Source organism: Lissotriton vulgaris, chromosome 3_2 (assembly GCF_964263255.1).
Source record: "Lissotriton vulgaris chromosome 3_2, aLisVul1.2, whole genome shotgun sequence".
Classification (NCBI taxonomy): Eukaryota; Metazoa; Chordata; class Amphibia; order Caudata; family Salamandridae; genus Lissotriton; species Lissotriton vulgaris.
The window spans coordinates 1,656,556-1,673,057 of record NC_141690.1 but is presented as its reverse complement, the minus strand read 5'-3'; the positions used below and the strand labels follow the sequence as shown (position 1 = coordinate 1,673,057).

Genomic DNA, 16,502 nt, shown 5'->3' with positions numbered 1-16,502 from the left:
TTGCCCCGTTTAAGATAACCACCGACATTTCAGAGTATAGTACCAGAGGCCTCTTTTAATTCATGAAATTAAGGGGCAGCCACTCTGCACAGCTCTGCCAGATGACTGTAGCTTGGTGGATTTGAGGTCTGTAACAGGCCATGCCCTTCTTCATTTCCAAATTACAAAAATCGAAAAGGTCAGGGTGGGCAGACTAAGCAGGCTTCTCTACTCATTAAATGAATGGGATATGCTCTACGAAATACTCAATCCCACCTTAAAGCTTTAAGGTCATTCTATAGTATAGGCCTTTCAGGCCACAAGCACATAAAATGCGAGAGGTTCATCCTTGGACGGACAGGGGGCCTGATTCACCGGGGAACACTCTAATAACTGATTGCATGGGGTGTTTCTATGTACCTTTCTTTTAGTACGACTACCCGGATTCCAAGGGTTCTAACTAAGATCACAGAGCTACACAGGGTTTACAGTGATTCTCATTGTGCCAGTCTGGACTCAGCAAGTATGATGTTTGGGTCTGTTTAATATTTTGCAGGGAGATCCCGTCTCTTCAGTCCATTGAGGTAGAGAGTGTTGATCTTTTGACACCTAAGCCTCTTGTGAGAGAGCTTCGAAGCTGAGGCAGCCGCCAGGAAATCTTCCACCAGACCCCATTAGAGCAACAGGAGACTCCGTTGTGCCACTGCTTATTGCTGAGGATCATCTGTCTGGTCACATGTTCAGTCAATGATTTGATGTACTATTTATAGCTGGCAGAGACAGAAGTACAGGGGGAGACCAGCATGATCTGCTTTGTAGCTATACGATGCTAATGGCTCCACGTTCAGCGAGCATTTTAAGAGATGTCTGTGATGCCTGATGCACTTGGTCCAGTGGTCTCTAACGTTTTAAGCAATAAGAGCTTTTTATATTCAATGGGAATCATCCCAAGCTACTATTAACGTTGTAATAGTGACCAAATCAGGCCAGGTTACATTATTGACACAATATAAAAGATTACCAGGAGTGCTCACCTCAGTGCATCAGGCACGGCTGCCAGCGGTAATGTAAAAAAGGCTTTGGCAATGTGCATTGCATCTATTAGGGTAATACTTAGCAGCCACAGCTGCAGTGCCCCTGGTACCAAGGTAACAATTTGAAATAAGTCTTCTGAACTCTAAATTATTTATCACTCAAATATAAAATTTAAATATAATTTCGAAATTCAGCAATTTTTCTCTAAACATCAGCCTATAAGTTCTGAGCATACATACATTTTTGTCTTAAATGCATGCTTAATTTTTGGTGTACATATATTAATTCAACCAAGTAAAAGCATCTAATTTAGTAGGCTGGACTGCACACATTTAGGATACTTACAGGTAGTTGGAGAGCTACCAGTTGCTCACAAGCTACTTGTCGGAAAACATTTTTCTATAGATCATAATATGAGTCTGGTGCATAAAAGAGCTCCAAACCCTTTGTGCATCAGAGCTGTTCAAAGTTTTTTCAGGGGAATACAGTGGATCACATAAATGACCACTACCCCATGGCTGTACAGACTCTCAATAATTTGGACATCAAACATGGCCTGTGGCTGCCAAGGTCATAATTGCCACTGATAATATCTTGCTTTCTCTGTTAATATTGTCTTTGCAGAGCCCACTCTCCATCTGATGTAAGGTAAAAATTGTAAATTGATACTTGTATAGCGCACTACTCACCCGCAAGGGTCTCAAGGCGCTTTTACGAATACCGCTGTGGAACCCATCCTGGCTTTCCCTGTGAGGCGTCCACTCCTAGGCTCCCCCAAGGTGGAGGCCAGGCATCCTTAGCGTTGTGGGGGCCGTTGTGGAGATTAAGCAAGCTATTGCCCAGAGTTGCAGAGTGGGACTCCATGATTGGAATAGGCACCGGGGCGGGAATTATCAGGTCCGAGGAATTTTGAGCCCAAGACCCGCCGAGGCGGGGAATTGAACCCTGGTCCCGGGCTAGACCTCTGCATCAGGGTCTGCCGCTCTAATCATTGAGCCACACTTCTCCACTGCAGGTCACACATGCTAGGACTGAGGCAGCTATTTTAGCATTTTTCAACTCATGCACGATTCCTCTGGCCAATGTCATTCATGCAAGCAATATCAACATCCTCTCCTATGCCAATTACATGCAACTCATACTCTCCCTCTCAGGCAAGACCCCAACACAAGAAACATGCTCACAGCCTTCATGACCAAAGTCCCTAACTTGATGAATGCCAACTGTCTGTCTTAAGCTCGACATTGACAAGAGAGAATTATTGATCTTCAGCAAGAACACCTCACCATGGGACTCCAACTGGTGCCAAGCTGAACTCTGACCCACACCTAGAACCTATGCCAGGAACCTCTGAATAATCAACAGCAAACTCAACATGACTGCACAAGTCAACACCATCACTGCATCCTGTTTCCCCACCCTAAAGATGCGGAGGAAGATCCTCAAATGTCTCCTAAGCAACACTAGAAAAATTCACTCATACCCTACTCACCAGCAAGTTGGACTATTGGAACACCCTCTATGGCGGGATCAGCAAGCAACTCACTAGAAGACGACAATAATCCGGAACTACTGGGCTATCACTTGAGCTACTTCTCCTCTACACAATTCCCCTGCTTGGTTAAGACTATCCACGAGTCTGCATGGCATCTATGCATATGCGTAAGGTAGGACATAATGCACAACATGTGTATATATGCAGTGCTAATGGAGGAGCGAAATCGGCTATTGAGATATTATTTTAAAAGAAAATGTATTCATAAGTAATAGCCTGCCAACAAGGAGAAGATCTAGTGCTCAGTGGAAAATTCATGAAGTTCATGGGCTTAGTCGATAACAAAAACTCCAAAGCCACAGCCTCCGTTAATGTGAATGGTTTAATGGTCTGCAGGTTTGATATTTAAATATTTTCGCTTACCTTTGCAACCAGAGAGGCTAAATAGGTAATCTTGAGGATGAAAAGGGCACATTTTGGACTTTCAAAATGCATAACATGTGTTTCTGGTGAGACTGTATTTTGGTGCTTAACCAACACCTTTGTTTATTTTTAACCTTCAAAACAGGCTCAACTCAATTTGAAAATGCCTACACATTGTAGGTATTCATGAGAAATTGTACTTTTTTATACTTAGTAACCACTTAACAAAACTGTGAGCACTTTGCTCTTAAAGCATGGAATACCACATCAGAGCCTCCACCTCTCTTCTTGAATTCTGCAAGAAGCTGAAGTCCTGACTCTTCAGTTGTCCAACCTCCCATAAGCAGGGCTAGGCAAACACATACTCTCAGCACCAGGATAAGCTTGTGGTTGATAATGCACTTTACAAATACACATAACATAACATTACATAACCTTCTATAGACATGTTCCTGTCAGAGATATATGTTGAGCAGCTGTGTGAACTCACCCACACCGATTCTTAGTGTACAATTGTATGTTGTGTGTAAATTGGCGTATAACAGCCAAAAAATATTTTCTCTCAGTTGTAGTGCCCGTTTTAACATTTATTTTGCTATTAACGGATGCTAAATGCATTTGTAACAGCAGACAAGGATCATAATTGTGCCATGTTCTTAATTGCCTCAAAGTGCAAAGATAAGCAGGAAAATCACAAGTGCCTAACGTTGAACTTTCTGCCCACCTCTAAACGAAAGCCTATACTTTTTAAATTATTACTCCAATAAATATTTTGTTTAATTCAAAATGATAAGTTATAGGTATTTTTTAAACATATGAGCAAAATATTTTTGAAAGAGCTCTGATCTTAGATTTTGAATATGGAATATATTGCTTATGGGCATAACAATTAAAGCTCCTTTGCACTTATTCTGGTGGTTATAGCAGGTTTGTGTGTCATTGTTTACATGTTATATTTCATTTCATTTTTCTAATACTGAATAATGTAATTTTCATTCTGGAAGTGATGGCGCAAAACTGTGGTGATATTGTTTTAAATATTTCTAGTTAATAAAGTGCAAGCAATTGTTTACTACACCTGCTCCGTGTACAAGGAAGAAAATGAAGATGTGGTGAATAAAGCACTGGAATTCAGAGTGGAGGAAAACAGGCACCATGCTTACAGGTACTTTTTTTCAAAAATGCTATTGAAATCACAACTATTTAATAATGGAATTAACTTTTTAAAGTATAAACGCTCATTCCCATATTAGAGCAAGAATCATAATTCCTTGGAAATAACGCATACATTTTTTAACACAGTTCTATCAAATGTTTTTGCAGTGACACTCACGGCACTTTAGAGTTTATTGTAATTTTAATGAAATTTGATCCTTACTCAATCAATGTTGATGGATTGAACCTGACAGGACGAAACCTAACGAAAAGATATTTAGGCTACATTCAATAGAAAGTGACAAAATATAACCAGAGCTCAAGAATGGGGTGGAATTGGGCTGCGAGTCAGAAAGAAGTTACAACAATGCTGCTGGAAAGTGTGGAGGAGAGAAGTGGGGCACTAGACAGGCAAAGAAACAAGAGGGAACTACAACATGTGTTACATCAGGCTCTTAAGACCCAAAGAGTAATATTCTTATAATAACCAGTATGCATTCTTCTTTGAAGGTACCATTTCTACTTTGCAAGATGTCGCGCCACATTAGAGCCATGGTTTGGTGAATCATTTCTCAAAGTCCCCAGTCTGAGTCCTGCTCACCGTGTTGAAGAGATATTATTTGCTCAATCAGCATATACCCAAAAAATTCCTTTGGGGAAGGGGGGGAAGAGAGATTTTCTTTGGAATGTCAAGGATTATATCTCTCTGTTTACATCAATTACGTAACTTGTATCCTACAACCCAACAAAATGATCCAAACGCGAGAAAGTTGGTAACCTTAGAAAATCCTCTTTTTTTTCTTGAAATACCTATGAACCAGGGCAGACTTGGTCTTAGCTCCCAGGGAGCACTTTTGATATTATATTTGATATTTGATATATATATAATCCCAAGGGTCACTTCTGTTTCCGTTTATGTCAATTGGATTTAAAAACAATCTAGGTGGATGTCTGTAGAAATTATTGTCTGTACTTCCCTTTCTACCTCGACATGTTGCAGCCAGGTTACTGGCCACTGTGAGTCCTAGGCTTTCATCGGGACTAAAGCTATAACCATATATCTGTGGTTCACATGTGAGTATGAGTCCAATTTTATATTACATTAAGGCTCAATGAGACAAATAGGACTGCACATTGTATAGCATTTATAATATATAGTTCAAGGAGGAGGTATGCATCCTTCTGTTGGAGATCACATACAAGATACAGATAATACATATAGCATACAGTAATACTTTTAACCTCTTGGCTGCTAATGACAAGGGTAACTCGTCATGCACTTTTCATTGATTTCAATGGAAATTAAATGAGCAGTAAAATATTGCCTTAGCAGTAAAGGTGATAAGGTACATACCACTGCAATCTTGAGGTAAGATAAAAATGATATAAAACATGCAAAACTGATCATTTACCGCCGCTAGATGTCGCCCTTTTCAAACTCAGTTTAAGGCGCTTGTTAACTTCGAAATATTGATTTACTTAAAGACTGAAAAATGTTCAATTTATAAAATCGATCTACGAAAATCATAACACTCCATAAAATCTTAAGCACCATAATCACAAAACAAGATCCCCACTCTAGGCAACCCTTGCCTCAGGACACAATTCCTATAAAAAGAGGCTGGGGACAGACCATATTTGATAAGACCTTCAAGTACGCAAGTTCAGGATGTGCGCTGTATAAGAAGCTCTGGTGTTTTTTTTGATAGCCTATAGTTTTACCCTTGTTGTTGTTTAATCAGGCATCATAGGAACAAGTGGGGCCATGCCCCTGTAGTCACTCTATGTGCTGAGTGAAAGGTAATACAGGAGTGTAGAGGTTTCGAGTGTAAGTTCTAAAAGTATTCTTAGGTAATGATTCCCGGTTATTGCCTTATTACTAAATTTGTCAAGGGTGCAATGTTGTGTTTTGACCTAATCTTATCCATCATTGTTCATGACTGTAGGTCTCACATTAGCATAACAAGCAATATTTAAAGGAGTTCCTCTCTATGAAACATCTGAGCACATGCTCCATTGATAGCTTACATGACTTATGATATGTACGTCACATGACCTTTGTAAGCAACCCCCAGAGACTTCTGGGAATGGTAGTTCCATTTTTTTTTTATACATAACTTTTTTTATTGAGAACAGTAGTGCAGGTATACAGTAATTTAACATAGACAAGAAAAACTCTTAGTTTCAAACATGAGCTTGAGATGGTGCAATAAGCAGTTACAATTATACATACTACATACTTAGGATTTACAGTAATCAGCCGATATAACTTCGTCATGGGCGGGGAGGGGAAGGAGAAATGGGGGAACACAGATACTTCCACGATATTCATTCCATTTTGTCCATATCTGAACCCATTTCTTTGGGCATCCTCTGGACACATAGACTATTTTTTCTCTGAACATACACGAGTCCATGCCCTGTTTCCAAAGTGTCAGTGTTGGGGCCTCTCTCGCGCCCCACATTCTAGCGATATTGCTTTTAGCTATCATGTACCCCAAGGTCGCCCACAGTTTCTCTTTGCTGATTAGATCTGTTGGCCCCCACACATTAACAGGCACATGCATCAAAAGAAAATCCGGTCACAAACAGGCAGATTCTCAGAATCTGCCCCCTTGAGACCGGTATTTTTGCATTTGGGATGCATCATCCCAAATAAAAAAATCGCAATTTAAGTAATCTCTAAATTGCAATTACTTAAATTGCAATTGCATTTAAGGAATCGCAAATTGAGTTTCCTTAAATGCAATACATTAAAGTGAAAAAATCAGCGATTTCACTATTAGGGGGCACAAATTACCATGAAGTTGAACTTCATGGTAATTTGCAAAAAATTTGAAAAATGCACTTTTGTGCATTTTTCGAAGTTTCATGTTGCGCGCACACTTGCCCTTAGGGGATGTGTGTGCGCAACATATGTGCACAGATCAATTTCAGGTGGTGCAACATGGTGTCATTTTGACACCCTTGCACCCTGAAATTGCATGCGCAATTTGCGAGGACCTATTGGTACTCGCAAATTGCGCATGCAATTTCCCATTCAGGCCCACGGGAATGAATGGGAAGCCATTCCTTATTTGCGACTCTCAATTTGTGAGTCGCAAATAAGGAATGTGTAGGAATCGCTATTTTTCAGAGATTCCTACATGCATAGGCTTTTGCGAGTCCTTAATTGCGATTCCTTAATTATCGCAATTAAGGACTCGCAAAATCCTACCTTGATGCATGTGCCAGAAAGTAAACATCTTCTGCCCCCCAGGTTTAGTTCTTGACCCAGCACCTCTGTCATACATCTTAATACTGTTGTCCAGTATTTCCGAATGATCTGACACTCCCACAAAGTGAGGAAGCACGTACCCTCCTTACCGCATTCTCTTTTACACCTTAAGTCCTCTCCATCACCCATTCGGGTCAGGGCTGTTGGTGAGTAATACGTTATATGCAATATTTTCAACTGTAATAGTTTGTCTCAATGAAATTGCCACTTCCTGTGGAGACGCAAGTGCTTCAGTCCAGTCCTCACTGTCTAACACTAACAAGTCATCTGTCCACTTCTCTCTCAGCTTTACCAGGGGATCAGAGGGGTGATTAATCAATTTGGGTATGTGAGGGCTATTGACTTATTGGCCATATAGCCATCAAGAAGCCTGTCTTCCTGCGGTGTAGCTTCAGGTAGGGTTTCCCCTTTTGGGATATGTGCATACAGGGCGTGTCTCACTTGACGGTATCGGAATAGTTCAGAGTCTGCCATGTCATACTCCTGCTGCAACGCAGAGAACTCAATTACTTTACCCCTTTTCCACATGTCTCCCACTCTTGACAGTCCTATCAGGTCCCACTTATCAAAGTCCCTTGAATTTCTAAGGGTGCCCAATATATACGAACCCAACAGGGGGGTGGCTTGCTCGATTTTCTTGTCCCACCCAAGACTCCTATGGGCTATATGCCAGATTTAGACTGAATGTGCCGCTGGCCCTGTGAGGTTCAATTTAGCTGGTTTGGAATAGAGCTTCTTTATGTATGACCCTCCTGGTAGCAGCCACCTATCCATTAGGTATCCCGGGTCGTTATGAGGACGATGTATACCCTGAATAATTGCGACCAATTGTGCCGTCGAATAGTACTTTTTAATATCTGGGAGCCCTATTCCCCCATCGTACCAGCTCTGCACCAATTTAGGAAGCGATATTCAAGGTGTACCTGTAGCCCACAGTAGGGCTCTCTGCTCACTTTCGATTGCAGCAAAATAGGAAGTCAGGGCAGGGGAATTGTGTAGAATGTACAACAAGTGAGGCAGGGACATCATTTTGAAAAGAGCTGCTCTGCCCAGCAGGGAGAGCAGAAGGGTCTCCACATCACTGTGAAGCTGTCTCAATGTTGGCAAAAGGTTGTGCTCGTAATACTGCTTAGGGTCTCTCATGATGTAGATGGCGAGATACTAAAAGCCATCAATTTCCTCCGGCACACTACATCCCCTGGGCAGGAGCGGGAACCTCCCTCTGAGCACATATCACAGACTTGGCCCAGTTAATGGCATAACCAGAGTATATAACGAAGGTGGTGAAGATGTCTAGGACTCTGGTGATCGAGGGCCGCGGCGACGCAAGGTACAAGAGGATATTATCGGCGTATAGGGAAATACGATCCTCCCAGTCTGCGGACCATTTCAGGCCCCGCATTACTGGGTCCCCATGAATCCAACTTGCTAGTGGCGCAAGTGCCAGGGCAAAAAGCCTTGTCACTCTTCTAAGGGTGCAGATATTTGATTTCCTGTTATTCAAAACCACTTGTGCCAACGGTTCCGAATATAGGCGTTTCACCCGTCCAATGTACCCAGGTCCAAATCCCATTTTCTCCAGCACTGCAAAGGGGTATGGCCATTCGATAGTATTCAATGCCATGGCGGCATTCAAGGACACCACCACCGCTACTACTCTCAGCGTATCTACTCTCCCGAGTACCCCCTGGAGTCGGTGCTGATTAAGGGAGGTGTTTCCAGATGGCGTGAATCCCGACGGATCCGGATGGACCAGATCGGATATCGCCCCGATCAACCTTGTAGCCAACAACTTGGCCAGGATCTTCAGATCTGCATTCAAAAGCAGATAGGTCTGTATGAGGAGCAATAATCCCTAGGTCGCTGATCTTGGGGATGCAAACTGGCTTCTAGGCTTTCCTCATACATGGCCTTGAGATAGGGGGCTATTTTGTCTGGTTTTTAGTTTTTAGAGTTCTACTGGGAGACCATTGGGACCCATAGCCTTTCCGGACTGCAAATCCCTAATTGCCCTTGCTATTTCGTCATTCGTGAGCTCACTGTCGAGGAAGTTTCGGCCTTCTTCCGACAATACTGGCTGTCGAACATCCTTTAATAAAACTCTCAACTCTTCTATTGGTTAGACTGATTGAGATTTATATATCCGAGTATAGTATTGGACGAATTCGTCTGCAACTAGTTGCACATCAGTGATTGTCTCCCTCCACGTCAGTAGTAAGTTCTGTGAACAGGCGGTTGGCCTATTCACGCCGGTATAGTCAAGCTAACAATTTGCTCCCTCTGTCCCCAAGCTCATATATCCTACCAAGCTTGTCTCTCTGATATTCTTTAGCCCTGCCGTCACCACACTCTTGTATTCTTCCTTCTTGAGACTTAGTTTGTGTGTTAACTCTGGGTCCCCGGATATCAACTATTCCGCCTCTAGTACCATTATCTCTCCTTTCAGCTGTAATATTGCAGCATTTCTCTACTTTTTTGCCCCAGCTATTTGCGAAATTGCTTGACAACGCACCACCGTTTTAAATGCTTTCCAAAGGGTGTAGGCGAAGTCCACCGATCCCACCTTCTCCTGGAAATAATGCTCCATTGATGAAGGGATTTTATGGCGTATAGTGGGCTGCGTAAGTGCCACAGGCTTATAGGTGCCATTCTACCCACCTGAACATTGCTCCTCCCCAGATGCACCCATATTGTAGAGCGGTCAGATATGCCCCTTGCCATGTGCCTAAATTCTGTAATTTGCCCCACTTGATCTGCAGGCATGAGGATGTAATCAATCCGGGAAAGGCTAATATGTGCTCCGGAGTGGAATGTAAACTGGGTGTCCCTGGGGTGACGGATTCGCCATATATCAGCCAGCCCCATTGCATCCAAAAAGGAGGACAGAAGCAAATGGGCCGGCTCTAGATCTCTAGGGGGATAGAGGTCACGCCTTCCACATACAACAGAGTTGAGATTCCCCTCAATCATCAGATTTCCGTCTGGAAACCCTACCATTGTGCTTCTCAAATCACAAAATGCCATTGCTTGTTAACCCGGTCGGAAATCGACAGATACCAGAGTCAGTGTCCCTCTCTCCCATCTTCCTGATACAGACGCATATCTGCCCATCTCAGCCGTCCAGGTGCGATATATGGACATCGGAAAGGATTTGCACAGCATAATGCCCACCCCCGTGAACTCGAGGTAAATCCAGAATGTACAACATGCCAGTAATCGTATTGGTTCAATGCTTTACACTTGTTTCCTACCAGATGTGTCTCCTGGAGCAAGACCACGTCTGGGGCGTGTCTTTTATTTTATTGTAAAACTATTCCCACCCAGACCGTTTACATTCCAGAATAGAAGTTTAAGTTTCTTTTCACCCATGGAGTCCCACGCCACCCTTATCCTCCTCCTTTCCCTTGCCTCTCCCGGATCCCGCCCATAAACGCGCGCAGGCTTGTGTCTTGGTACTCAGTGATATACAACAGCAGTATCCTTGTATCACATTTGTACCATCTCTATCATATCCTGCATTTAAATATACCTGCTGATTTCTCAAATGAACTAGCTTAACCCCAAATCTCCCAACTTTCCCCCTCCCTGCCTCCCCGCACTCTAGGCCTAAAACTACCCACACCCCAATAGTGCAGACTGCCTGTAGCCCTAGTTTCTAAACTAACTATTAACTCGGGGGGTGGCAATGCCCTCCCCACGACTGTCCGCCTGCCACAATATACCCCCTTTCTGTTTTTTCAAACATAGTTACATTTGTTCGAGAGCGGCTACCGGGGAAATGGCATTCACACCCCTGGTCGATTCTCAAAAAGCAAGTGTCATTCACAAGGAGGGATCCCTCCTCATTTCAGATTGTGTTGTTTTGCTGGCCTCCAGCCCTACAGACACCCCTGTGCTGCCTCTGGACTATCAAAGAATCACGCTTTCTTGTCCGCCTCTATTTGCAGCTTAGCCTGAAAAAGCATTGAATATCGGATCCCTTTATCTCTCTGTTGTTTTTTATATTAAAAAAGGTTCTCCTCTGTCTCTGCACCGCTATGGTGAAATCCGGGAAGAAGGACAGTTAGCTATTTTCAAATTTCAGGGGCGGGCTTGTTCTAGCCACGTGTAATATGATATCATGGTTTCTGAAACTCAAGAGTCTCGCTAGAATTGGATGTAGGGGAGCCCCCGGCTTGGGTCTTCCCCCAGGTACCCTGTGCGCCCTTTCAACTGTAAAGTAGTTCGAGAGAGTTTTTACCTGGAGATGATTCAGTATTAAGTCCTCTACAAATAGATCCACAGGACCCCCTCTGCTTTCTCGGGAACCACAATAATTCTTATGTTGATGCGGCGCGATCTACCTTCATAGTCATCCAGGAGGTTTTTTTGTTCGCTTCTGGGCAAATTGTAGTTCTTTAATCTCCTGCCGCATTCGCTTGGCGTCACTATTAACTCAGCCATTACCACTTCCATGGATTTTACTTTGTCACTTGTTTCCTGGAGGTTGGCTCGTAGCAATGTAATTTCGATAGTGATGGTGTCCATTCTTTATTCCAGCGAGGTCCGCACCCCGCAATGGCTGCCATCATGTCCTTGAGTGTGGATTCACCTTGCAGCATCCATCTCTCCCCGTTTATGCGTTACATACTTATACTACTTGGTCTGGTGCTTGATCTTCTGTCCCCTGGTCCCTGACATCCCCGAGCGATGTTTCCCCCTCTGTGGCATTCATTAGGTGTGGTCACTTGACTTTTGGGCTCTCCACGCTCTCTGGTTGACTGGGCAGCTTCTCCCAGACGCAACTTGTAGTTCCTCGCTCCACTATGCACTACGCAGATTACCAGCAATGATCCCGGCTCAGGGCACCCAGCATTCGCGCAGTGTTAAGCTCCTTGTGAATCTACTATTGTCTAGATGGGCGTTGTCACACTCTCATGAACTCTCCAGCGAAGCCTTATGCTCCAACTTTGTGCCTCACCACTTTATACCAGGTCGAGCCAGTGCTTCAGCTTATTCAATTCAGGACCTCAGCAGACACTTTCACCAGACAGGGGCCCCCACTCAGTTTCTCGCCGCCAAGCCTGCCGCACTTACTTATATGCCTATGATTGAGTCTTTAATCAAGGTCGGGCAGTCCTGTTGGTGCACCGCCAGTGCATATTCCAGGCTATTTCAGCCCACGCCGTATATTTCAAGCCGGGGGTCCCTCTACACCTCCACCACTTCCCGCCCCCGGGAGGGGAAGCGGATCTCAGCCTGATTCCACTCTGGGCCACGCTCGATGGACCGCAGCCGCAGTCAGGGGTGGAGCCTCTGCGTCCTCAGGACTGTGCACTCCTTGTCCCACAAGATGCGGCTGACTCCAACCAAACGTGAGCCCGGGGCCTCCCGGGCTCACCTGACAACCAGGCCAAGTTTACCCATTCACCTGCATCACTGCGAGCGCCATCTCTCCTTCACTCCGCAGGGGCAACAGCTATCTTCACCCTGGCGCAGGGGCTGCCATCCGGCCCTCGTGTTGTTTTGCCTGTAGCCTCTGCACCACACTATCATCACCTCGCCCCCTCACCTCGGCGCGAGCGCCGGTTGCTCCAGCTGCCTTAATATCCTTCGGACCACACCAAGAAGGGGGGAGAGAAATGGAGTCCTCCCAGGCTCCATCCGATGTTTTGTTTGTTGGGTGCCTGTTCTCGTCACGGGAGAGACCGCAATGTCTCTCTGTCTGGGACCACTCCCCTTGGAAGTTGCCGCCGACCAGCGCCAAACTCGAGCCTGGAGCTTCCCAGGCCTAGTCGGCCCCCAGCTCACTACTGTTGTTGTCGTGTACTCCAGGGCTTTAGTCGTGCCCCGCGCTAGTGCGGAGGGTAGCGCTGCTCCACCTCTCCTCCTCTGGGGTAAATTTCGGATTTGTTGTCGGCTATTTCAGCGGGCTTGGGCCGTGGAAGACGGGAGCCTTACCGATGGGCTGCCATTCCGATCTGTAAGTAAGCCACGCCCGCTAGTTCCATTCTTGTCTTTCACTAGGTTGATTCCTGCCGTGTGTAGAAACCCTTCATGAAGGGCAGATATTGAATTGAAAGGGTTTTTTTTACCCAACATCTCTAACTTTAGTAGCGCTATGTAGCAATTTTTCATATATATATATATATATATATATATATATATATATATATATATATATATATATATATATACATATAACCTACTGGCGGTCGCCAGTAGGTAGTTATAGTTAGGATTATTTTGAATAGGGAAATGGCAACATTCTATTGTGAATAACTTTGGCGCCGGTTGAGGAATCTGCCTGACAATTACCTCAAATTTGCTCATCTACGCTCCGCTCCTTCCCTGAAATTTTGGGGGGGATTCGTCAAGCGGGGGCAGAGATAAAAGGGGGGTCCCAAAACGTGTTTTCCCCATGTTAATTTCCATAGGGTGGTCGACCTCACTTTTAGCCCGAAAGGCTGAATGGATTTCCACCAAACTTGGCAAAATTGTAGGGACTGGTAGCCCGATGTGCCTTTGCTATGTCTCAAGATATGTGCTCCAGTGAATTTTGAGTAATTTAGGTTCAAAAAAATATATATATCTATAAGCGCGCCGCGGTACGCGCACCGGGGCGCGCACCAGCGTGCTACGCGAGTTCGCGCGCAGAAAGCTGATTGGCTCTCGGGTGTCTGTCAACATTCCAAACAGTCCTGAGCGGCCGCCATCTTGTGTCTCGGTAGGATCGAGACGCAAGAGGTGGCAAAAACAAAGGGGGAAATGACCATAAGGGGGCAGAGCAGACCCCCCTGACCCCTTAGGTTTGATGTGGGAGCCATAAAAGGGCCCCGTGGGGCAAAAAAATGTTTATTTTTTTTTTTTCGATTTGCGCGGGGGAAGCGCCCGGTACGCGCACCGGGGAGCGCACAGGGGAGCGTACCATGGGGAAAAAAAATGACAGATTTTTTGAAAAAATAAGTATTTTTTTATAAATTGGAGGTAGTTCTAAAAAGAACAGTTTTTTTTCTTCTTTTTGTTGTTTTATATTTTTTTTATGTTTTTTTGAACATTTTGTACTTTTTTTGGGTTTTCTGAACAGTTTTATATTTTTTTTGTATTTTTTATGGGGAGAAACAAAAAACAGGGAATTATAAACGGCTCAACTGGAGCAAAAAAAAATCTGAAAAAAATTAGGGTTTCTTCGGGCACTTGTGGTTATCACCAGCAACGTTGACGAAGGTAATACTCTTCTCACCATAAGTAATTGTTTTGCCACAATAAGTTTGAATGTTTGGAACCATCTGCCTTGCCTCTAGACCCGATGGAGTGGGTTCTTTGGTTGTTGAGGTGCTGGCAGACGATTGTGGAAGGTTTCTGCACAGTTCTCTCACCTCTGCTTCAGAATAGTTATTGGGGTGTAATCGTTGCATGTGCCGAATCATTGTGTGATTCACAAATGAATTTTTTTTGCAGGGTTCCCCCTGGATAGTACAGCGCCACAGATGAGACAGGTCACCTTTGCAGCGTTTACCTTCTTTGCACCCCTTGGGATTTCAAAAAACTCCCATATAAAGTGTTCCTTAGGTTTATATGGGGCATTGTCTTCAGGCAGGAAATGCCTTCCCTGCCTTCTCTCCTCCTCCTCCTCCTCCTCTTCTTCTTGACCACCAATGTGATGTTGTGATGGTCCTTGTGGTGGTGGTGGTGGTGCAGATGTTCCAGCTGCTGCTGCTACTGTAGCCATTTCTCTAACAATAGAAGCAGGTCTTCCTCACTCAAACAACAAAATGAGAATGAGGAAAAAAGGTGGGGGCTTTCATCATTTGGAAAAAAAAACTGTTCTGAACCAATGAAAAGTGTTATTTTCAGGTCACATGACCACGGTTTTTATCATTTGGAAACCAAAACTGTCCTGCACCAATAAAAAGTGTTATTTTTAGGTCACATGACCCGACGCGCTTACGCTACGCGCCCCCGGGCGTAAGCGCGTTAGATGCTTACGTTGCGCGATCGTATGCGCTCGAGTGCTTCCGGGTGCGTTTACACCGTGCGTATCACGCGGACGCGGCTACGCGATACGTCACGATGATGTTTTCGTTCGCGGCAAAAGCGCTAACAGGACGCTCACCGGTACGCGCCCCTGGGCGCGCCGGAAGACTGCGCTTTCCGGTGCGCTCACCGGGACGCGCACCTGGAGCGCTCCAGGGCAAAAAAAATAAAAAATATGAACAATATACATAAAAAAATAGTATTACATAAATATACATTATAGGATTCATTATAAAAAATATTACATTTCATAGCTATAGAAATTTGCTATTAAAAAACCTTTGAAATTCACTGAAAAAACCAAAGGTTTCACACCAGTTATAGTTAGGAATTAGCATTTAAAAAACCTATGAAATTCACAGAAAAAAACATAGGTTTCACACCAGTTATAGTTAGGAATTAGCATTTAAAAAACCTTTGAAATTCACTGAAAAAAAATAGGTTTCACACCAGTTATAGTTAGGAATAAGCATTTAAAAAAACTATTAAATTCACTGAAAAAACCATAGGTTTCACACCAGTTAGAGTTAGCTGGAAATTTTACTGACATAAAACCATTGAAATTTCCACGTTATAGTTAGTTGGACTCACTATAACTTGCGCGCCTGCAATGCACTGCTGATGACGTCACATATTACATCACTCATGACATGGTCAGTGACATCACTCATGACATCACTGATAACGCCATCCTTGTGACAGACTGACAGACCTCCTTTCAGTGTAATGTAACCCTTGAAACACATATTCAAAATTAGAAACTAACATTTTCAAAAAAATGGAGATACCCATACCAGTTACAACAACCAATTCAGTAATTCCACCATCTATATACACATCCACTCATTCACCAATAGTTCTATATAGTCACTCATACATATACTCACTCATCATATGTAGTGATACACATATACCTCCTGTTACACACCGACAGTCTTCCAAAAGTTACTCACACACATACTCACACATGCAAATAAACTATTGAACATTCATTTTTTTTGTGATGGAAGCATCAAGGTTTATTAATGAACTGTGCGATTACTTAAAATCATTACAGTATAAAAAATGCAGTTTGGTTCAAATAAAACACAGTAAAATACAGTAAGGTGCCCCCCCCCCTGC

General features: G+C 43.8%; 1 protein-coding gene across 2 annotated transcripts in view; it reads left to right on the top strand.

The window, feature by feature from the left end:
- The window catches only part of NSUN7 (NOP2/Sun RNA methyltransferase family member 7), a 1,179,115-nt gene that overhangs the window by 1,049,238 nt on the left and 113,375 nt on the right, over positions 1–16,502 (top strand). For both annotated transcript variants that reach the window (XM_086963929.1, XM_086963930.1), the window contains one exon: positions 3,980–4,097. In XM_086963929.1, coding sequence (XP_086820055.1) covers positions 3,980–4,097 — 118 coding nt within the window. The remainder of the gene's footprint in view (positions 1–3,979; positions 4,098–16,502) is intronic.